The following is a 24,406-nucleotide window of genomic DNA, read 5'->3' on the forward strand; positions in this document are numbered from 1 at the left end:
AAGGCACAATCGAAACGAAGGTTTAAACGAAGGCAAAAACGAAACGTGTATTCCCAGAATTATGTTGACTATACATGGTACAATTCTCTTTTTTCCGATTAGATTATTTTGTTTGATTATTCCGTTAGATAGAATATAAATATATTTCCAACATGTCTGATCAGATTTTTATTGAAAAAACGGGTTAATCAAGAAAAAAAAAAAAAAAAAAAAAAAAAAAAAAAAAAGGGGATTCTTTTAAAGAGAACCCGAGGTGTGTTTAAAGAATGTTATCTGCATACAGAGGCTGGATCTGCCTATACAGCCCAGCCTCTGTTGCTATCCTAAACCCCACTAAGGTCCCCCTGCACTCTGCAATCCCTCATAAATCACAGCCGTGCTGTGAGGCTGTGTTTACATCTGTAGTGTCAGTCTCAGCTGCTCCCCCGCCTCCTGCATAGCTCCGGTCCCTGCCCCTGTCCCTTCCCTCCAATCAGCAGGGAGGGAAGAGGTGCAGGCGGGGACTGGAGTTCTGCAGGAGGCGGGGAGAGCAGCAGACTGACACTATAGAGATAAACACAGCCAGCTCTGACAAGCTGTTTGTCAGCAGCTTGGCTGTGATTTATGAGGGATTGCAGAGTGCAGGGGGACCTTAGGGGGGTTTGGGATAGCAACAGAGGCTGGACTGTATAGGCAGATCCAGCCTCTGTATGCAGATAATATTCTTCAAACCCACCTCGGGTTCTCTTTAAACTTTTGATTCAATCGTTTTGGTCGAATAAGCGGGAGAAAATTGGACATTTTTACTATACCGTGTATGGGCACCATTAGACTTAGTTGAAAGGAGCAGAGCCATCAGGCTACAGCAGCACAAGAGAAAGGTTAAAGAGACACTGAAGCGGAAAAAAAAAATGATGATATTATGATTTGTATGTGTAGTACAGCTAAGAAAAAAAACATTAAGATCAGATACACCAGTCTAATTGTTTCCAGTGCAGGAAGAGTTGAGAAACTCCAGTTGTTATCTCTATGCAAAAAAGCTATTAAGCTCTCCGACCAACTTGGTCGTGGAGAGGGCTGTTATCTGACTTTTATTATCTCAACTGTAATTAAACTGTTTACTTTTCCTCTAGCAGAGGAGAGTTGATTACTTCACAGACTGCTCTGAAAGACTCATTTTGAATGCTGAGTGTTGTGTAATCTGGACATATTATAGAATGATGCAATGTTAGAAAAAACACTATATACCTGAAAAGAAAAATATGAGAATATTTTCTTTGCTGCTAATCTTCTAGTAATTATTCATAGTACACAACCAATTCATTATATCATATATTTTTTTTCGCTTCAGTGTCTCTTTAAAGAGACACTGAAGCGAGACTAAATCTCGCTTCAGGTCTTATATATAGCAGGGGCACGTGTGCCCCTGCTAAAACGCCGCTATCCCGCGGCTTAACGGGGGTCCCTTCACCCCCAACCCACCCCCCGCAAACCTGGGTCGGAAAAAGGTCGCTGGAGCTGATCTTCCTGGAGGCAGGGCTAACGGCTGCAGCCCTGCCTCCAGTCGCGTCTATCAGACGCGCATCGCCGCCTCTCCCCCGCCCCTCTCAGTGAAGGAAGACTGAGAGGGGCGGGGGAGAGGCGGAGGTACGCGTCTGACAGACGCGCATGGGGCAGGGCTGCGGCGGTTAGCCCTGCCCCAACCAGGAAGCGCTCCCCCGCTGCTCGGAGGGGGTTTGGGGGGACAGGGACCCCCGTTAAGCCGCGCTATAGCGGCGTTTTAGCAGGGGCACGCATGCCCCTGCTAGCTATGAGGTCTGAAGCGAGATCTATTCTCGCTTCAGACTCTCTTTAAAGGGAACCTAAAGTGAGAAGTATACGGAGGCTGCCATATTTTTATCCTTTCAAACAATACCAGTTGCCTGGCAACCCTGCGGATCTGTTTGGCTGTAGTAGTGTCTGAATAATACCAGAAACAAGTGTGCAGCTAATCTGTCAGATCTGAATGTCAGACCTGATCTGCTGCATGCTTGTTCAGGATCTATGGCTAAAAGTATTAGGAGGCAGAGGATCTACAGGACTGCCAGACAACTGGTATAGCTTAAAAGGAAATTAATATGGCAGCCTCCATAGCCCTCTAACTTCAGTTGTCCTTTAAACAGTATCTGAAGGAAAAAAAAAATCCAAGGGCTTCCCTGCCCCCCTTGCCTCCGCCATTCCAGCCTTGGGATTCCTGGAAACTTGTCGACAAGGGATATGTCAAGTAAGGACGCGTGGCCATGCTCCCGTCTGAATGGGAGCAGCTACAGACGCCTCGCGCCTGTGGAGTAGCAGAGACACTCTGGCTCGGCTTTTTCCACCAAGTGGCTCCGTGTTACTGTGCAGTGCAGCCATGCTCCTTAAAGTGGATCTGAGATGAACTTTTACTCATTGCAGAATTGTGTTCCTTTCCTATTGTTTATAGGGCATTCCTCAAACCAAATACTTTTTTGTTTTAATACTCTTATTCCTTATAAACTAAACAAGCCTCGCCCACAGCTTTTCAGAGAGCCTTGGCATTTTCAGACAGTAGCAAGGGCTCATGGGAGCTCAGTCTGGGCAGGAGGAGGGGGAGGTATTACTAGCCAGAGATTTCAGAGGCAGAGGAGGGAGGAGGAGGGGGGATTAGGTTTTCACAGGCTGAGTGCTAAAGATGCACATCAGATGCCTGTGTGTAATGTTTACAAACAACATGGCTGCTGTCATTGTATCACAGGGGGGGAAAAAAATTATATTCTATTAAAGCTGTTTGCAGCTAGATTTGCTGTGTAAATGATCTAAACTTTCAATAAGATATATAGACAAGTTACTTGTTATAGTTGTTTTTTCATCTCAGATCCGCTTTAATAAATGACAACATGGCAGCGAGGGCCAGAAGATCCCAGCATCCAGCGGTGGTCTTGCAGGATGTGGGAAGTCTCTGGGGGATCCAGAGGTGTCTCCTCCATCCGGGGTAACTTTCTCTCCTGCGGATCTCACAGGTTTGCTTTAAAGTGGACCTGAACCCAGGACTTCCTCTCTGCTCTAAAATATAAGCAACTTCATAATATCCTTTACAGAACATTTCTTTAAATAGCAGCATCTCTGTGGAGAAATGGAAGCAGTAACAGGCCTGGTTCACACTACAAATCAAAAGAGCAATCACTGAGCACTGTGCGATTTGTGTTTTTGGCAAGTGCATTTGTAAGCGCTTTTAGTTGTGCGATTAGTGTTTGCAGACTACAGGAAGTGCACTCTTTACCCAGGAACAGAATATCTTTAATGTAATTTTTTAGCAAAGCACTTACAAAATCACTTTTTTAAAAAAGATTTTCCTATACCTTTTATTGAAGCACAATCCCTCAGAAAATGCTGCAGGACCCGCGTTTGCGATCGGAAAGAAAGCTCATCACTCATGTGAGAACACATCGGATTATATTACACAAGCGCTTTTAAAAAGGTTCAAAGCACTCATAGGGCTTGATTCACAAAAGCGTGATAACTGATATCACGGCCGTGCTATGCAGTTATCACGTGATCTGCCACGTTAGTTTACACGTGAACGTAATCCTTTACGCGTGCAAACCTTCAAGTGCAGCAGATCACGTGATAACTGCGTAGCACAGCCGTGATATCACTTATCACGCTTTTGTGAATCAAGCCCATGTGAACAAGCTCTTTCTTCCTGGTTTTATGGAAGCACATACAGGGTTTTCTGTGTTTTCATATAGCTTCTTAACTGGGCACAGTGCTGCACAGATCAGAAAAAAGGTGTCAGTATCATGAATGATACGAAAAATAGCAGAGTATCATTTTTCTGGTTAAAACTACAGGCACATTGTTTTCCCTTTCCCCAACACCCACTCTGAATGAGAGCAGAGTCCTCAGCCACTTCACATGTGGCTCCTTCACGCCTAAGTGACAAGCAAAGGTTCTTTTCATTTGTAACAAGAGCCTGTCCCCAACTGGAAGCACCCTCATGTATTTTATTACATTTATCAGTGGGAACATGACAGTAAACACCAACCCTGCTTTTAGTTTCATTCTTATCTGCTTAGTCTATTATCAGCTGTGATAAGAATCCCCGACTGGCTCTGTCTAGGTTTGACCTGGAATCATTATAGCTGAGTCACTCTTCTGTGGAGTCTTTTCAAGCCCAAGCTTGCCACCTCCTGGCTCAGATTTCCTGCTTTGCATACTGAGAGCTGTGATGACATGGGAGGGGCTGCTTCTGCTGAGAGAGAAGCTCTGAAACAGACAAGTGTGGCTGCAATATGATCTGTGTGCAATCTGTCTGCATAGATAATGATGATGACAACTGCAGTTTCATTCCTATGAGAGACACTTCCTACAGGCAGCTGCACATCATACCAAAATGAAAGCACAAAGATGAAAGGCTGCAGCAGCCTTTCTCATATAGCCCAGATAGCAGCCTAGTCTCATATAGCCTAGACACCACACCCAGAACAACTCATAACCCGGAAGCAGAAGGGATATGAGCCGGCGGCCATATTTGATTTTTCCTGGAGCAATAATGGATAAAAAAAAACACTAAAAAAGGCACACCAGAGCGGCGAAATTATCAGGTAGAGCATTTATTCTTTACAAGCTATCGACTGATATGTTTATTTTGTGTGAAACGTTCATCTCTGGTTTCCTTTAAAAACCTTTCCCTCCAAAACTTTGAATTAGAACAATGTAAAAATGCCATGTATTAATCATTCAACATGGGGTCATCACAGACAGAAAACAAATTTGTCAGTTTATAAAAATCAGGATAATAACTCGTCCAACTTATAGCATTCTAGCTGTTATGGAAACTGAGTTATTCAGCGTTTGCGGACCACAGGTTAAAGGGAACCTAAACTGAGGAGGATATGGATTTTTCCTTTTAAAATAATGCCAGTTGCCGGACTCTCCCGCTGATCCAGTGTCTAATACTTTTAGACACAGCCCCTCAACAAGCATGCAGATCAGATGCTTTGACTGAAGTCAGACTGGATTACATGCATGCTTGTTTCAGGGTCGTGATTCAACCACTACTCCAACCAAAGAGATCAGCAGGACTGACAAGCAAATGGCATTGTTTAAAAGGAAACATCCATATCCTTCACAGTTAGAGACTAACAAAATTTTCCATCCTTCTTTCTTCTATCCTATAAGTTCCTATACCTGTACTAATGTGCTCTGTCTAACTGCAGCCTTTCCTAGTTGCACAGTGGCTGTATTATCTCTGTTATATGATCTAATCTTCTCTCCTCTGTCGGCCTGAGGCACTCAGGCTGGAATGTGCTGTGCTGCTTGTGATTGGATAGAAGCTATACACACCCTCTCCAGGCCCCTGCACACTCTGTATGACTCACACACTGAGCTACTCTCAGCCTATCACTTGCTATGTCTTTTGTTTGTAAACTGGATAAAAATGGCAATTACAAGCCAGGATTGCAGCAGGGAGTGGCAGAAACAGTACAGAGGGGCCCAGGAGAACAATGAATAGAATGGTATGCTTTTTATTGTAAGAATTTTAGAGTACAGATTCTCTTTAAGGTTCCCTTTAACCTATCGATATTTAGGGTTGTTTGATTAACCTCCCTGGCGTTCTATTAAAGATCGCCAGGGGGCAGCGCAGTGCTAATTATTTTTTTTTTCAATCATGTAGCTAGCCTAGCGCTAGCTACGTGATGCCCCCCTCCCTTCCGCATCCCTCCCACCCCTCCGATCGCCGCCGGCGCTGTAAGCCATAAGGAAATCCTGTTCTGAAACGGGATTTCCTTTAGGGCTTCCCCCGTCGCCATGGCGAGGCACATCGTGACATCATCGACGTCGTGACGTCACAGGGAGACCCGATCCACACCTCAGCACTGCCTGGCACTGATTGGCCAGGCAGCGCACGGGGTCTCGCCTGGTGGGGCCCTGCATCGCGGCAGAGATCAGGTGAGACACGCAGCAAGCAAAGTGCTTGCTGCGTGTTTAAAAAAAAAAAAAAAAATTATTCAAATCGGCCCAGCGGGGCTTGAGCGGCGACCTCCGGCGGTAATGGACGTATTAAGTCGTCCATACCGCTAAGGAGGTTAAGCATTGGCCGCAGGTTACAAATCTGCCCTCAGATTCGCTGTGGGCCAATCCAGACAGAAATGGCGAGGGTTATTGCTAATCATTATCATCATCATTATCTATCATTTATGCCTGTAAAATGTTTTGCCTACCTTACTCACCAGGGAATATACACACCCAGTTTTTAGGAAAGACAGACCACAAAAAGTCAGATTCTATAAAAAAAAAGTCTGGTCCCTCCAGGCATGCGTTCATGGGAGGACTGAACGCATGCTTTTGTTACCATTACCAATACCTTCATTTAAACTGGACTTTATTTCATTCAATCTCACAAGGACTGCTAAGCTAAGTAAACCCTTCACAGTTACTCCCTTTTATTTTATACTTTAGGTAGTTTATGTAAATGCGTGTAATGCCTTTTTATTATTAAAACATTTAAGAATCAGTTTAACGGTTATGACCTGTTCCTAAACGTATACAATCGTACTTGCTCCTCTGAAAACGTTCCCTTGTGTTCTTTAGTATTTTGCATCTGCAACCTGTATGCTTAAATCGGGCACAGATAGACAGATTGTGCGCTGACTCGCACATGGTGGCAAGCATTTGAAATTGTATGTGTGTGGTGAATCCTTTGGAGTCAAACGCTCCTCTCTGCTAGTCTGTTCATAGATTGCGAATCCACATATGGGCATCTATGTGCGAAGTGACAGCAAGACAGAGTTTGTGACTGACCGATTAACCCAATCACGGAACCGACCCTTGCGGTCCTTGACAGTCAGCTCAAATTACAGTGATTACTAGTAGATGAGCGAGAATTGGACAGCCTGTTATCTCTATATACAAACATTGGGTTTTTCTGGGTTTTACTTCATTCCTGTGGATAAGTTTAGGTCCTCTGTAATGCTGGGAATACTCGATTTTTCAAACGATTTACTGTCCGATCGATTTTTCTAGCGATTCTCTCAATTTCCATTCACTTCTATGAGAAATAGATCAGAAAAACTATCGAATATAAGATTGGACCTGGAAATTACTGATCGCGTGCTACTTTAGCGCACGTAAAGTTTCACGCACACCGCTTCGTGTGCAAAATCAGCCGCCTTCACGTGCAAAGTATGCTTATCACTCTACTTAACACATGAATCGGATGATTTTGCACGCGAAGCGGCGCGCGCAAAACTTTACGTGCGCTAACTTACGCGCATGTTAGCACGTGCAAAGCGAGTTTGCACATGCGAAGTGGCTTTTCACTGGCATGCCAACACTTAGCACGCTTTAGTGAATCAAGCCCATGGTGCATTACCAGCATAAGACCTGTACACACGCTAGATGGTTTTAGGCCAAGATAGCCGGTTGGACCCATGCTCCTGAGAATCTAGCGTATGTAAAGTGACCCCAGATCCTCCTTGGTGAGTCAGTGAGCAATCTGCCTGGCGGATCACATCAGCCGAAGGCATGGATCTCCTGCTAGCCCTGCCCCATCAGTTTCACTGTGTGCTGTAGGCCCTTCTCCCCCCTCTTTAGCTACATTGCTATCCTACAGGCTAGTGACAGGTCCGTAAAACTGCCCCAAATTGTCATCTAAGAGATCAAGTTCCTTGTCTGTGTGTACAAGACTTTTAAATAGTGGAAAGGAGCAGAGTTCTCCAGTAGCACAGGGCATATCAGGAGTGTAGGGTTAGATAGTGGAAGGAGCAGAGTCCTCCAGCAGCACAGAGTATATCAGGAGTGGAGGGAGGGTTAGATAGTGGAAGGAGCAGAGTCCTCCAGCAGCACAGAGTATATCAGGAGTGGAGGGAGGGTTAGATAGTGGAAGGAGGAGAGTCCTCCAGCAGCACAGAGTATATCAGGAGAGGAGGGTTAGATAGTGGAAGGAGCAGAGTCCTCCAGCAGCACAGAGTATATCAGGAGTGGAGGGTTAGATAGTAGAAGGAGCAGAGTCCCCCAGCAGCACAGAGTATATCAGGAGTGAAGGGTTAGATAGTGGAAGGAGCAGAGTCCTCCAGCAGCACAGAGTATATCAGGAGTGGAAGGAACAGAATCCTCCAGCAGCACAGAGTATATCAGGAGTGGAGGGTTAGATACTGGAAGGAGCAGAGTCCTCCAGCAGCACAGGGTATATCAGGAGAGGCGGGTTAGATAGTGGAAGGAGCAGAGTCCTCCAGCAGCACAGAGTATATCAGGAGTGGAGGGTTAGATAGTGGAAGGAGCAGAGTCCTCCAGCAGCACAGAGTATATCAGGAGAGGCGGGTTAGATAGTGGAAGGAGCAGAGTCCTCCAGCAGCACAGAGTATATCAGGAGTGGAGGGTTAGATAGTGGGAGGAGCAGAGTCCTCCAGCAGCACAGAGTATATCAGGAGTGGAGGGTTAGATAGTGGAAGGAGCAGAGTCCACCAGCAGCACAGAGTATATCAGGAGTGGAAGGTTAGATAGTGGAAGGAGCAGAGTCCTCCAGCAGCACAGAGTATATCAGGAGTGGAAGGAACAGAATCCTCCAGCAGCACCGAGTAGATCAGGAGTGGAGGGTTAGATAGAGGAAGGAGCAGAGTCCTCCAGCAGCACAGAGTATATCAGGAGTGGAGGGTTAGATGGTGGAAGGAGTAGAGTTCTCCAGCAGCACAGAGTATATCAGGAGTGGAAGGTTAGATAGAGGAAGGAGCAGAGTCATCCAGCAGCACAGAGTATGTCAGGAGTGGAGGGTTAGATAGTGGAAGGAGCAGAGTCCTCCAGCAGCACAGAGTATATCAGGAGTGGAGGGTTAGATAGTGGAAGGAGCAGAGTCCTCCAGCAGCACAGAGTATATCAGGAGTGGAAGGAACAGAATCCTCCAGCAGCAAAGAGTAGATCAAGAGTGGAGGGTTAGATAGTGGAAGGAGCAGAGTCATCCAGCAGCACAGAGTATGTCAGGAGTGGAGGGTTAGATAGAGGAAGGAGCAGAGTCATCCAGCAGCACAGAGTATGTCAGGAGTGGAGGGTTAGATAGAGGAAGGAGCAGAGTCATCCAGCAGCACAGAGTATGTCAGGAGTGGAGGGTTAGATAGAGGAAGGAGCAGAGTCATCCAGCAGCACAGAGTATATCAGGAGTGGAGGGTTAGATAGTGGAAGGAGCAGAGTCCTCCAGCAGCACAGAGTATATCAGGAGTGGAGGGTTAGATAGTGGAAGGAGCAGAGTCCTCCAGCAGCACAGAGTATATCAGGAGAGGCGGGTTAGATAGTGGAAGGAGCAGAGTCCTCCAGCAGCACAGAGTATATCAGGAGTGGAGGGTTAGATAGTGGAAGGAGCAGAGTCCTCCAGCAGCACAGAGTATATCAGGAGTGGAGGGTTAGATAGTGGAAGGAGCAGAGTCCTCCAGCAGCACAGAGTATATCAGGAGAGGCGGGTTAGATAGTGGAAGGAGCAGAGTCCTCCAGCAGCACAGAGTATATCAGGAGTGGAAGGTTAGATAGAGGAAGGAGCAGAGTCATCCAGCAGCACAGAGCATATTGTAGCCATTATCTGATTGGTTGCAGAGTTACTACATGTTTAATTTTGCAGTTTACAGACAGTGAGTATTTTGCCTTTTCTGTACGCTGCAGTCTTTAAGAAGATGCCAGAGATCCAGGATCACAAAAGCAGGAACCACAAGGCTAAATCCTAGCTGTAATTCCACATGCATGAGTCATGTGAGGCTCTCCAACTGTATATTCCAGGCTCAGGCAGTGCCAATGTGGAAACAATCAGTCACTGCCTGAAATACTGCATAAAAAAACACTCATCAGAACCACAAAACCTGTGGGGTACTTCGGGCTGAACAGGGGGCACTCAGCATGCGTTTCCTAATATGTTCTCTAATATGTTGTAGCTTGGTAGATCCGGAGTACATTCAGCCCACTGACAGCAGGTAGAGTGAGGTGTGGACAATGGACAAATGCACAATCCCCTGCACCAATCATTGCTTGTATCTGCAACAGCTTCTAGCTTCAAAACCAATTTTCTGGCAAGTAGAACCAGTTTTAGCAAGCAAAGTTCACTTGCAACAGCGAGGATGGTGACATTCCGAGGGCAGGTCGGAGGCCCTGATTCTCAGACTAGAGTAAAAGGCAGCCTCCAGCTGCTAAATATAAATATTTTTCTAATTGCAGAAATGGGCTTGTAGTGTGCCCATCACCCAAATAAGGTGCAACAGCCCGACCGACTCTATAATGTGCAGCCTATCTGGTCACTGGGAGGAAGTAACATCATCCAGGGGGACTGTACATTATTTCACCTATGGCAGCCAGCTTACAAGGTCTATCCTTCCAGAAACCCTGATGGTGATATCTCCGCACCCACGAGTTCCCAGTCTTGCTCATCTGCTGCACAAATTACTGGAAGCACACTTCATAAGATCAATCTCTGCACTTCTGAGTTCCTGGCTCTATACACATTTAGAGTGACTGCTCTTCCCTCTGCAGATGCCTCGATTCTGAAATGGAATTTCCACTTTTATGAAATTGCCATAAAGTTATCTTTCCATCGCAATTTCAAACCTACTGAGAATTTCCACATCTTTGACGTGGCTTAACAATAATGCCCATTTTCTGGGAAATGGGCGAGTTAAATACTCATTCAATCAGTGATGCTGTCTTCAGGTACAATAAGGATTACAGTAAATTGTATTAAAGCGGTATCGTCACCATAAAAATCAAATTTCAACAGCAACTGGTCTGAGTGTATTAAGTGACAAAGATGCTAATCCTGCATTCAAAATTTTCAAAACGTTTTCTGTTATGATTTGGAGTGATCATATATAGCTGAGGAGCACTGGCTCTTTAGTAGTCTGTGCCAAAGAATTGCACGCTGGGGGTTCTTTTTATCTATAATCTATTCCTCCTCTTCCCTTTATTTCCCTGCATGCTGCTTATCTGAAACCTGACCCTTTAATCACTTGTGTTTACAAGCAAGGCTCAGCGATTGGAGGAGACAAGAAAAAAAGTAAAGGGCAGAAATGACATCACGAGTTAGCCTTTACTGTGGGCAAAAGACATGACCCCCACCAGGAACAGAATTCTCGTTATTTACTATATAACATTCACTGAAATCAAAACGTGGACAGTACAATACATGTGTTATGTAAGTAGATCAAGTATTTATCTACTTATATATGCGTTTTTTTTTTCCCTGGAATAGTATGGCTGATCCTACTGCTTTAAAAACATCACTGCAAGTACTATTAACCTATTAGCAGCCCTGCATGCATTATCTCGAGAGAGACGACGTCCTGGCATGCACGATCTAATGGCATATGCCGTTTAGCTGCCAAACGCAGCTATGGAGAGCAGCGCGGGGAGCTTCTTCTCTTCATCCACTGGCAGCGCTGCATTCTCGGCATCCACTTCTGAGTTCTTATCACATGATAGGACATGTGATTGTAACCCAGGGGATGGTGTCAGCATTGCAGCACCCCCAGTGGTGAAAGAGGCGATGGAAAACACTCTTCCACCATCGGGTGTTGCAACGCTGACACCATCCCCTGGGTTACAATTACGTCATATCATGTGATCAGAACTCCAAAGAAGATGAGGATCGGCTGTGAGGTTTACATTAATATAGATATACCTAACTGTAGAATCCTCCTTGTATAACGAGACAGGTTCTCTTAAGTTTCTGTTATAATAGGAAAATAGACAGAAATCTGTTTCTCTCTAGCAGCAGCTCAGAGCAATAGAAACTAGATAAGGGGGTCTAATGATTTCAAAGTTTAATTTTCTCCCTCTATCATAACAGATTAGCTGACTGAAACCAGATAATAAAGGACTTAGGACATGTCAGATAGATATGTATGTTTCTGCAGGGTTTAGCAAAATTATTAGCTGACAGGTATGAAAGTCAGAAATAGGAACCAATCACGCCATATTGTAATTATTAACTTAATGACATAATGCTATAAAAACTTGAAGTCTTTCATTATTAAACTAAGAAGATCTGGTTTGCAAACATGTAGCTGGTGTCCGTGTGATCTTCTTCCTAAGGGTCTAAAATTCGGAGTCCGTTAGCCAACGTATGAGTAGAGGTGTTTGGCCTCACTTTAAATTTATATTACAGGTCTTAGACTTCACAATTTGGCCCAGCGAACAGGGACCGAGCAGATAATATTCACCTAGGATCGTCTGAGGTGTGAGATAGCAGGACAACAGCTGCCTAGTGGAAGATCTGTCAACTTGGTAAGAACCTCTTGACTTAGCTCCTATATATCTTTGTCTCCTCTCTCTCACAGCCTCTTGTGGTCTGGGTGAGTATTAATGCCTCGCAAAAACTGAACCTTGGCTACTTGGATGTATTTGTCTTGTCTGTGGTGCTTGTTTTTATGTAATCTAACATTGTATTTGGGGTTTATTAACGGTCATTCTGAAAATGCATGTGTAATACCTTACAGTGCAGTGTTGATGTAATTTGTAGCTGTAACTTTGTTGTTTATGCATGTCTTTTCAAAAAAGGTTGTAAAGTGTTATAAATAGATCATAGACAGGTTGCTGCGGTTTAGCTTTGTTGATTTAATCAGTGGCTGTATTGAGGTGGCATTAGGAAGTGGTTTTTACGCAAATTCTAGACCATAATATATGTCAATAATATAAGACTGTGTATAAACGCTGCGTAGCAGTGTTTCACTCCTCACGTCTGCCAAAGCTTTCTGTTTCAGTTCAGTCTATATTAGTTAATAATTAACAGGCCTCTGCTGCTAGAGAGAATATATCTCTCATTAACCGGCCTGAGATAAGAGGTAAACCTACAGGTCAAAGGGCCCCTGGTTTGTAAGTTTTCCTCGCTGTGTAAAAGCTTCATTGCTAACACAGAAATTAACTCTTTGTAGACTGAACCAGCAGATAGCTTAGGAACATATTGCAGCATCATATCTTCTGGTCTAAATATATTGCAGGTAGAGGGCTAGGAACGTTGTGTTTATAGGCATTTAAGAAATTACGTTTGCTAGATAGAATAAGGGTGTCTGATAAAAAGGTGTCTAGAGGTTTTATCTCATGTATTTGTAGTAAGTGGTTGGCCAACCCGTGATACAAAGTGCACTTTTTAAAGTAGTAAGTGTGTAAGCTAAAGATGGGAAATAATGTATCTACCCCTCTTGGCTCGAATCAAGCAGGTCTTGATCCTAAACCTCCTGGTAAGACAGCAGTTGAGTGGATGACAGACACCCATGGTACGTGGGCTACAGCCCCATTTAAAAGTATTTGCAAGAAAACTAAAATGCCAGATGGTGGAAGATTAGATTATGACTTTTTGAAGGATTTTATAGCCAGGCATCAGAAGTGGCTAGAAAGGAAACAGCTAATTACTCAGATTAAATTGTGGATGACAGAATCCCAGAAAAAGCCAGAACAGGTTGTAGAATGTTTCTATGTTGGACAGTATAGGTATTCCCCATAGGAGGCGACTGCCTGCTGGGTGGCCAGATGAAAGCATCAAGGTGTAAGGTGTTGGAGCTGGAGCAGCTATGTCTAGGGGTGCAACAACATCTGCTGGTAGTGCAGCCTTGAAAAGGGAAGGTTTGAAAAGGAGCAAAGACTGTCTATGGAGAGGCAATACGGCAGCAAGTATCATATTTGTTGAAGCAATAAGCATTTAAAGGAAGAGACAAATAGAGGAATATAGTACAGTGACTAAGCAGCATAGAGGATTGTTGGTGAATATACATAAATACAAGTGTTAAAGCATCACCTGCACATCAGAAGTGGTATTACATTTACATTTCAGTTTGCTATGTTATCTCTAAAAAAAAAAAAAAAAAAAAAGTTAACAAGGTTTCAATACTGTCTGCCATGTGTAACATTTCTTAGTCACTGCATTCCACAAGGAGCAAACCGTCTAACAGCAGACAGGACGGTATCCAATGTTAAAAATTACCCAATGCCAACATCTGTCAGGAAGTTAAGGACATTTCTGGGTTTAGTAAGTTACTGCAGGGATTGGATTCCCAATGCATCCCAGCTGATGACACCTTTGTATGAGAGTGTCTCCAGGGAACCATTTGTAATCACTGAACCAGGCAAAGCATCTTTTGAGGCCTTAAAACAAGCCATAGTCACAGCACCAGTGTTGGGGCTGCCTGACTACAAGAAAGAATTTTTCCTTTTCTGCCATGAGAGCAAAGGACATGCAACAGGAGTACTCACTCAAATGCATTTCTCCAAGCAGAGGCCTGTGGCCTATTTTTCAGCCAAACTTGATCCAGTGATTCAGGGGTCCCCTGGATGTGTCAGGAGTGTAGCAGCTTGTGCCCTCATGCTTACTAAGTCGGCTGACTTGGTGCTAGGACATACTCTTAATCTGTTAACACCCCACAGTGTACTTGAAATCCTAAACAGGGTACAGACTAAGCATTTGTCAATGGCAAGGTTAACAAAATATGAGGTTGCATTGCTTACACCAGAAAACCTAAAATTAAAAAGATGTAACACCCTAAATCCAGCTACACTCTTACCAAATGAGGAAACTGAACTGATAGAGGAACATGATTGTCTGGAGTTAATAGACATGGAAACTATCCAAACCTCTAATGTCCAAGATACACCTTTGCAAAATCCAGATTTTAAATTCTTTGTTGATGGTTCTAGGTACTACACTGAGGATGGTAAGCCACACACTGGTTATGCTGTTGTAACACTGGAGGAAACAGTGGTACAGAAATCTTTACCTCCAAATAAATCAGCCCAAAAAAGCTGAGCTTTATGCCCTCATTGAGGCCTGTACTCTGGCCACAGGTAAGACTGCCAATGTCTTTACAGATAGCAGGTATGGATTTTCCATATCACACGACTACGGTCCGATTTGGAGGTCCAGGAACTTTATGACGGCTGCAGGTAAACCAATTAAAAATGCTGATCTAGTAAGTAACTTGTTTGAGGCTCCCCAGTTACCATCCAGGGTAGCCATATTAAAAGTACAAGCACACACAAAAGAGCAGTCAAAGGAAGCTAAAGGTAATCGAAGAGCAGACGCCGCTGCCAAAGCCGCAGCTCTCACCCCCCTGTTGGAAGTTGCACTGTTCAATATCTCAGAGATTCCACCTGTACCAGTGGATGTGGAGATGCTGAAAACTCTACAAAGACAAGAAGTTACCAGTCACAAAGCTGCATGGAGTAGTAAGGGGGCACAGCAAGAAGAAGATGGAGTGTGGAGGGCAGGATCTTTGTTCTGTCTTCCTAGATCTCTATACCCAATGATGGCTGCTCTAACACATGGTCCAACTCACATGGGTAAGAATAATATGGTTGCTCTGGTAGGTAAATACTGGATAGCACCTGGGTTCAGCTTCGTTGCTGCCCGAGTCACAGCAAATTGTGAGATCTGCATGCGACATAATATTGGACAAGTAGTGAAGGTAAGGCAAAGGCATATGCCTAGGCCAGAGTACCTGTTGCAAAAGTTACAAATTGACCTCATATAGCTACCAAATGTGGGAGGGTATGAGTTTGCCCTGCTTTGTGTTGATGTCTTTTCAGGATTGGCCTGAGTGTTGGCCAGTAATCAAAGCAAATGCTAGAACATAAAAAAGCAAAAACAAAGCCCTAACAGAGGTAATATGCAGATATTCACTGCCGGAGGTAATTGTCAGTGAACAAGGTTCTCATTTCACAGGACAGGTGGTACAGGAAATAATGCAGGCTATGGGTATCACACAGGCTTTCTATACTCCTTATCATTCACAATAGTAGTGGGAAAGCAGAAAGACTAAATTGTGCAATTAAAACAAGGGAAGGAAAATGTGTGAAGATACAGGTAAGCTGTGGACAGAATGTTTACCTATCGTCCTGTATAGCGTAAGAACTACCCCAATGAAACACAGACTTAGGTTAAGTCCATATGAAATCTTGTTTGACAGGTACCTAGAACAGAATAAATTTGCCTCAGCAAATCCAATCATTTCATTCAAAACTAGCAGAATATGTCATTACCATACAGAACCATTTAGCTGAGACTCATAAAAATTATTTCTCCTTGTGACAGCTACTTCAGTAAAACTTGAGGAATTCATTAACTGGACTCACGTCAGTCATTGTAAGAAAGTGACCAAAGACAACAATGGTTAAACTGATAGGCTTACACATTGTGTTATTTGTGTATTTTTTTCAATGTATTTCAGGTTCAAGACTTGTCTGGGAAGAACCAAACCTGTATATGATGCTGCAAAGGAGAGTGGCATTAGCTGAGAATAAAACAAAATGTTGGGTATGTGGTATGAGGCCAAAGGATTCAAAAGGATTGCCACTAATAGCCATCCCCATAACAAATGAAGCATTAAGTAAAGAGGACATTTTAGGGCAAAACCATACTGCAGATAGGGCCAGAGCTGTCTGGAGAACCCCTGTGTTAAAACCAATGCCTGATTCAAAGCCCACAATATGCATGGATATAGAAAAAATCCCTGAGACACCTCTAGTATCCCTAGGTAGACTGCCCAAATCATATTGCAATAACGCCACATATAACTTTACTATGCTCTGGAAAAATGTAAGCATAAGTGATATAGGTACTGATGCATGGTCCCTAGGAATAGCCTTACTTATGTTCCTAGGGGGTAATACTGGTTATATGAATTTTCCCTCAGATCAAGGTATAAATAAAACTTTATGTAATTTCACTGTATTAGATGCTATCCGGATCCCGGAGTGTGCAAACTTGTTAGGAATAGAGCTTGCTATGATAGGAGCAGGAGCACATGCAAATGTGTCAAAGGAAATGTTTTCACGAGGTATAATCTCATTGCAACCACCCTATTACTTTGTTTGTGGGCGATGGGCTTATGCCTGGCTGCCAAGAGGTAGCTATGGTCAATGTACTGTAGCTACCTTAGCTCCAGTAGCAGCTGTTGTAGAAGAAAAAGCTATAACTGCAAAGAAATATTTATTGCCCCATCACAATCTATATAAAAGGAGTCTGTTTACCGCCAATGATTATGCATGGGCCTTTTTCCCTACATGGACAGGTTGGGGGATGCAAATGATGATAAGATTAAATAACTACTCTGGACTAATTGACAATATGTTTAATAAGACCATTGCAGCGGTCACTGCTAACACAGTTGAAATAGCCCAAGTACGCAAGTTAGCACTACAAGAAAAATTGGCCTTAGATTACATACTAGCGGCCCAGGGGGGGATGTGTATGGTGGTCCAGGATGATTGTTGTACATGGATTGACGACAGTGGTGACATTGTCCTTAATCACTTACAAAAAGTAAAAGAGTTGCAAAACGCCGCTAGGGAAATAGGCAATGAGGGATGGAATCCTTTTAAAGGTACAAATATAGGGAATTTATTTGGTTCAATTGGAGGGTTCTTTAAACAAATAGTTGCCTATCTGGTGATGTTCCTGCTCACAGTTCTGATGTTTTACCTTTGCTATAGATTCATTATGTGTTTCATTAGCAGGTGCACTCGCACATCTGAAGCTCACATCTACTTAGTTCAACGAAGAAGCTCCTATGATGAAATATCTACCCAGGAGTATGAAAATTGCGCGACATCGTCGGTCTAACTATTAGATCCTGTGCCTGAAGGCCAATTGGCTATCAGGGTTGGTACGCTTGTCACTGTTGCGCTTAACGTGCGGTGACCGTGCCTTGAACGCGCTTGTCACTGTTGCGCTTATCGTGTGGTGACCGCGTTTAGCTGTAGTGTAGTCAGAAGTTTATGTTAGAAAGCTTTGAATTACTTCTGTAAAATTCTTGTTTGTTAATTGTTGTTATAATTGATTTATTAATTTATGTGGCCATCATATGGCCAAAAGGGGGGAAATGTGAGGTTTACATTAATATAGATATACCTAACTGTAGAATCCTCCTTGTATAACGAGACAGGTTCTCTTAAGTTTCTGTTATAATAGGAAAATAGACAGAAATCTGTTTCTCTCTAGCAGCAGCTCAGAGCAATAGAAACTAGATAAGGGGGTCTAATGATTTCAAAGTTTAATTTTCTCCCTCTATCATAACAGATTAGCTGACTGAAACCAGATAATAAAGGACTTAGGACATGTCAGATAGATATGTATGTTTCTGCAGGGTTTAGCAAAATTATTAGCTGACAGGTATGAAAGTCAGAAATAGGAACCAATCACGCCATATTGTAATTATTAACTTAATGACATAATGCTATAAAAACTTGAAGTCTTTCATTATTAAACTAAGAAGATCTGGTTTGCAAACATGTAGCTGGTGTCCGTGTGATCTTCTTCCTAAGGGTCTAAAATTCGGAGTCCGTTAGCCAACGTATGAGTAGAGGTGTTTGGCCTCACTTTAAATTTATATTACAGGTCTTAGACTTCACACGGCCCTGCATTGCACATATAGCTTTACTATATTTGGCTGCAAATGGGTTAAAAGGTTAAAATTGACATCTTAAAGTTTTGACTGGCATGAGGGTAGTTTTTCAATGTTGTCCAGCTTCCACACACTACTTATCAGTTCCCTGTACACATATTTTTCTCAAGCCTCATACACACGTACCAACAATATGTCCAACTATCTTCCAAACTTGTCTGTTGGTAGAGAAGTTGAGTGTGTGTACGGCTGGCAAACCAGATGACCAAATGATAACATGTTTGCCGGATCCAACCGGCGGATCAACCTGCCCAACTATAATGCAGGTTGGAATGTGTACAAGTTTTTTGAACAACTTTGTTGTTTTTGAATTCGGACATGTTGTGCAGTTAGTCATTTAGCATAGTAATAAACCACTTGCCGCACACAGTGGTAACCTCCCCCCCTAAAGACCAGGCCATTTTTTGTTGCACTGGGCTGTGCAGGCTTTTCAGCCTCCTACACAGCCCAGCTTAGGTGCCCAGCGATCGGACTTTTTTGTCCCTTAGGGGACATCCCAGCCTCCTATGAGGCTCTCTCTCCCTCCCTCCATCACAAGAATTGGAACAGGACGGTGATCCGTCCTGTTCCGCCTCTCATAGGCATCAGCCTATGAGAGGATGGCGCTCCCTGGCCAATCAGAGGCCGGGGATCGCTGATCTCGTACAGCGCTGCAGCCCGCGGCAGTGCTGTACGCTTGTAAACAAAGGAGATTTCTTTCCCCTTACGTTTACAAGCAGCCTGCTAGCCGCGATTGGCGGCTAGCAGGCTATTCACGGAACTCCGTTCCGTGAAGCGGCAGGGAACGATCGAGCATGTGCGCGGCCGTTCCCTGGGAAACTGCAGCCCCAGGACTTGACGCCAATTGGCGTTAGGCGGTCCTGGGGCTTCAGTCGCATTCATGCCCATTGGCGTGAGCCGGTCTTTAAGTAGTTAAAGAGGAACTCCAGTGAAAATAATGTAATAAAAGAAGTGCTTCATTTTTACAATAATTATGTAGAAATGATTCAGTCAGTGTTCGCCCATTGTAAAATCTTTCCTCTCCCTGATTTACGTCCTGCCATTTATCACATGGTGACATTTTTTACCACTGGTGGGTGATGTTACTGGAAGGAGATGCTGCTTGCTTTTTTTGCAGTTGAAAACAGCTGTAAACAGCTATTGCCCACAATGCAATGAGGTTCACAGACCGGAAACTCTTTGGGAGGGGTTTCACCACAATATCAGCCATACAGACACCCCAACCCAACACCCCAACCCCCATTTGAGAAAAGCTAAAGATTTCTCATGGGAAAGTGGTTATCAGCTACTGATTAGCATACAGTTCAATTCTTGGTTAGGGTTTCTCTTTAAGGGAGTTGGCTGTTTAGTTGGTCGGCATGTGTGTACGTACTTGTCAGGTAAACAACTGTTGTGGGGTTGGTCATGTGGTGCATTAAGTTGAATGTGTGTATGAGCCTTCAGCTACAAAGTTGTACAACTTTGAATTAGTTGTTATTGAGATTTACATTACAGTCCAACCGGACTGTTAACCTTTATGATAAAAATAAAATAAAAAGCAAAAAAAAAAAAAAACATCTGTGGTACAGATGTTCAAAAGGGCAATGTGTGGATTTCAGTATGACTTCTGGGCTGTGGAATGGCATAGAGCACCTGCATACAGGTCATATTATTATTATTAACACAGGATGTCCCAGCATACTATGGGGGCATTTATACATGTAGACATCCTGCCATCCTACAGAATACTGTATATAGTCTGTCCATATGACCTATAATGATATTGCACTTGAATCTACAGATCTTTATCTATAAAAACACACAAATGAGGGAGAGGTGGATTATGGGCTAGGGTTGTCTGGTCCTCATGACTGGGCAAGATTAGAGAGGAGTCTATAAAGAGATTAGCACAGAACTGTGAACAATGAATACCCAGAATGCCTTCAGCGCTGGAATTTATTCAAGGACAACAGAAGTGAGAGAGATATGGAGGCTGCCATTTTTTGTTTACTTTTAAACAATATCAGTTGCCTGGTACTCTGCAAATACCTTTGGCTGCAGTAGTGTCTGATTCCCAAAGTTTTTGGGTTTTTTATAATGCACTTTATAGAAAAAAGCTGACAACTCTACCTATATTTCCACTAGCAGCCGCGGCCATTTCAGATTCAGCCGCGATTCACATTGCGCCGCAAAGACACAGCCCTAATCGCCAAGCCGTGCTATGCACAGATATAGGGATTTGGCTGTGTGCAACAGAAATCTGCAACATTCCGTCCAGATTTGCACAGCAGTGCGATCTGGATGACAAAGCCATTGAAAAGACAGGCAGCATTTCCTCACCCATCCAGTCTGTGGGGAGATTTGTACTGAATTTGGCAGTAATGGAAACGGGCCCTTAGGCTATGTTCACAGGGAATCTGGATTTCAAAAACTGGTGGTTCGCAGCAATGCTCACATCAACAGCACACGGTATGGTACCTAGTCACCAGTCATTTACAACTATAGTCAAAAACATGTATGGTATGCAGTAGCGCGCAGCTCAGCGCGTGCGAAGTTGTACAATGAACTGCGCAGCCAACCCGAGTTTGTAAACGAGCAGATTGTGGATTATTAGCATTGAGTTGCTATATGCTTAAACGTTACGTTATATGGCAAAAAAAATAATGTGGACATAGGAAGAGTTGCAGATATTGAAAGCTGACAACTGCTGCAGAACCCCTTTGCAAGCAGACCTGTTCACTTCTGCTACAGAACCGCTTCACACTCCATGGATACATTTTAAATTTGCCAAGAGCAGACAAAATGCAAGCCATTATCTCTGGGCCCGAAGAGGGCAGCTGCAGTATTTTAAACTGTAGGCTTGTAAGGGCAGGGTTCTTTACTGTGTCTTGTGATCACTGCCTGTAGTAAGCGCACCTGTCAATGAACTTCTAGAAGTTGGGGGAAATTCCAACCACAGTTAGACCTCTTAGAAGGCAGAGATGGGTGGAGAGCATCTTAACAAAATTGCAGTAGCTGCTGCAGAATTTGTAGAGAGGGAGACCTGTCATCCTATTGAAGGTGAGGTGGGGTTGGAAGATAGAACTGGATGGGCAACATGCCTCTGAACATGAAGTAGCTGCTGCAGAACCTTTTGGCAGGCAGAGTGGTCTTCCCTTCTCTAGAAGTGGGGCATGGGCTGGGTGGATAGCATGCTTGAAGAAGCAGCTAACCAGTTACCCAAATGAACCACCTCACGATATACAAAGCTCTACATAAGTTGTCGCCTCCTTACATTTCCTTATCATCTCCAGATACTATCCCACCCAGAACCATTGCACCTCCCAGGGGATCCTTTTGTCCTCTAGGTTGGCTAACTCCTCTCACTCCCACATTCAGGATTTCTTACAAGCATCACCTATCCTTTGGAACTCTCTCCCATAGCCTGTCATACTCTAAGCCTGTAAACCAGGGGTCCCCAAACATTTTGGTTCGAGGGCTGGACCAACATACTTCAGACTGCTGGGGGGGGGGGGGCAGAGTATACATATAGTATAAAGATGTAAAGATTTAGAAGTCTTTGCAGGCCAGACAGTGAAGCATACCCAGGTGACAACCCGCAGTCCAATTGGACAGCAGTGTCACCTAATGTTGAATTTGATTGGAAACCAGCAAATTACTGCTTTCTGGCTTCCATGTGGATGGGTGGTGCCAGCACTGCTATTCTGTATGCAGAATCTATAAGTAATAGATTTTGTGTGTGGGTGGCCGGTAAAATAGCCTCAGGGGGCCACATTTGGCCTGCAGGCCTTAGTTTGAAGCCCACTGCTGTAAACCTTCAAAGTACTCTCAAAATACACCTTTTCAGACACGCCTAACATTTGCCTCATTCCCAAGCCCGTGTCTCCAACTCTGTACCCTCTAGATTGCAAGCTTATAAGGGCAGGGACCTCCTCCTATTGATTCTATTTTGATGTAACTTATATGAACATGATGTCCTAATTACAGTTCTAAACTGCTCATGTCTCTGTTGCCCATTACAGTGTTTGTTTTGTACTATGTAGAGCACTATGAGATAAACAATAAAAGTAGCTGCTGCAGAACCTCTTGGCATGCAGAGCTGTCCTCCCTCCCTTGGATTTGGTGGGGGATGCTTGATGAGGAGTTTCTTCAGCAAAGTTCACCTGAAGCAGATCAGGTGGAGTGCAAGTTCTTGGGGCAAGTTAGTATAATGAAGCACAGCGCAGATCCTGGCAGGGAAGCTCTGCAGAGACATGGGGAGGGGGTCACACCCATCACAGGCCCCAGAGCAGGGGGAATGCGGGCAGCAGCGTGCTCTGTCACTTCCCCGATCCCCTCCACACCCCCACAAAGGAGCCCCCCAGCTTACCGTGCTGGCGTACGCCCCCATGTGGCCGGTGTACTCTGTACTTCTACAAGGTAACAAGCAGACGTTCCGACGCACCCGCAGTTTCTACTGTCAGCTGGCCCCGCCCGCTCCTTCTAACTGTCATAGCAAGAGGGTGGGCCCGGCGGCCGCAAGCCACGCCCCAGAGTGATGGGCTGGAGCTGTGTGGCGATTCGCCGGGCTGCGTGTCTGTCACTGCCACTCCCTGATGTGTGGGCGGGTCTAGTGAGCGGGGTGTGATTGGCTGGGTGAGTTGGCAGCTCTTCGGATGCAGATGCAGAGTGACTAACAAGCGGCGAGGAAAACTAACTTGGAAGAGCATCATGGCCAGCAGCGCTGCCAGGTGAGTGATCCTGCTTGTGAGCATCATTATATGGCCATCCTGATCCTCCCATATGTGATCATCACCTGTACTTATATAAGTGGCCATCCTTATCCTCCCCACCTGTAACCAACATCTGTACTTATATCAGTGGCCATCCTCATCCTCCCCACCTGTGACCTTCATCTGTACTCACATGAGTGGCCATCCTTATCCTCCCCACCTGTGACCATCACCTGTACTTATATCAGTGGCCATCCTTATCCTCCCCACCTGTGACCATCACCTGTACTTATATCAGTGGCCATCCTTATCCTCCCCACCTGTGACCATCATCTGTACTCACATAAGTGGCTATCCTGATCCTCCCTATATGTGATATGTCCAGTGTTCTCCCAAGAATGTTTTTCCAGCCGGGTGGCATGAAAAAGTAGCCGGGTGATGAGCAAACGGGGGAATGCTCAGTGGCGTAGCAATAGGGGGTGCAAAGGTTGCGACCGCATCGGGGCCCTTGGGCCTAAGGGGCCTTCCCTCAAGCACAATATTAGCTTTATTTTGGTCCTGTGGTGGTAATAATCACTTCTATAGATGCTTTAAATAGTAGTAATCACTAACAAACTGTTTCCTATCCCCTACTTGCACGACTGACACTGTGATTGTTTTTGGCAGATTTTGATGCACTGTATCAATCGTTTTATTTATATATATAAATTTGCACCGGGGCCCACAGCTTCTTAGCTACGCCACTGGGAATGCTGGTGGGTGTGACCCTGCTTACAGCATAGGAGGAGGAGGTGAGCTGATAACAGCATTCGGCTAAAACAGCCTGGGGAGAACACTGATGTCCATCATCTGTACTTATATCAGTGACCATCCTGATCCTGCCCATATGTGACCATCACCTGTACTGAGTGGTCATACTGATCCTCCCTATATGTGACCATCACCTGTACTGAGTGGTCATACTGATCCTCCCTATATGTGACCATCACCTGTACTCACATGAGTGGCCATCCTGATCCTCCCTATATGTGACCATCACCTGTACTCACATGAGTGGTCATACTGATCCTCCCCATATGTGATCATCATCTGTACTCACATGAGTGGCATGCAGCTTTTCAGATCTGACAATAGCATCAAAAGCACCTGATATGCTGCATGCTTGTTCAGGGTCTATAGTGTTAAGGCAGAGGATCAGCAGAATAGCCAGGCAACTGGTATTGTTCACAAGGAAATAAATATGGCAGCCATATGGCTCCATATCCTTCTCGTTAATTTGTCCTTTATGTTTCTTCTTTCAGCATGATACAGAAC

The 24,406-nt window shown here is 44.3% G+C and overlaps 2 protein-coding genes across 2 annotated transcripts in view; one reads left to right on the plus strand and one right to left on the minus strand.

Moving 5' to 3' along the window:
• CYB5R3 (cytochrome b5 reductase 3) overlaps positions 1-22,884 on the minus strand; it is a 54,405-nt gene extending 31,521 nt beyond the window's left edge. The window contains exon 1 of the mRNA XM_068277625.1: positions 22,750-22,884. Coding sequence (XP_068133726.1) covers positions 22,750-22,770 — 21 coding nt within the window. The 5' untranslated portion in view covers positions 22,771-22,884. The remainder of the gene's footprint in view (positions 1-22,749) is intronic.
• Positions 22,885-23,030: 146 nt separating this feature from the next.
• Positions 23,031-24,406, plus strand: part of LOC137561635 (poly(U)-specific endoribonuclease-A-like) — a 44,486-nt gene continuing 43,110 nt past the window's right edge. The window contains exon 1 of the mRNA XM_068272944.1: positions 23,031-23,110. Coding sequence (XP_068129045.1) covers positions 23,091-23,110 — 20 coding nt within the window. The 5' untranslated portion in view covers positions 23,031-23,090. The remainder of the gene's footprint in view (positions 23,111-24,406) is intronic.

The sequence above is a fragment of the Hyperolius riggenbachi genome, chromosome 3 (assembly GCF_040937935.1).
Source record: "Hyperolius riggenbachi isolate aHypRig1 chromosome 3, aHypRig1.pri, whole genome shotgun sequence".
In the NCBI taxonomy this organism is placed as follows: domain Eukaryota; kingdom Metazoa; phylum Chordata; class Amphibia; order Anura; family Hyperoliidae; genus Hyperolius; species Hyperolius riggenbachi.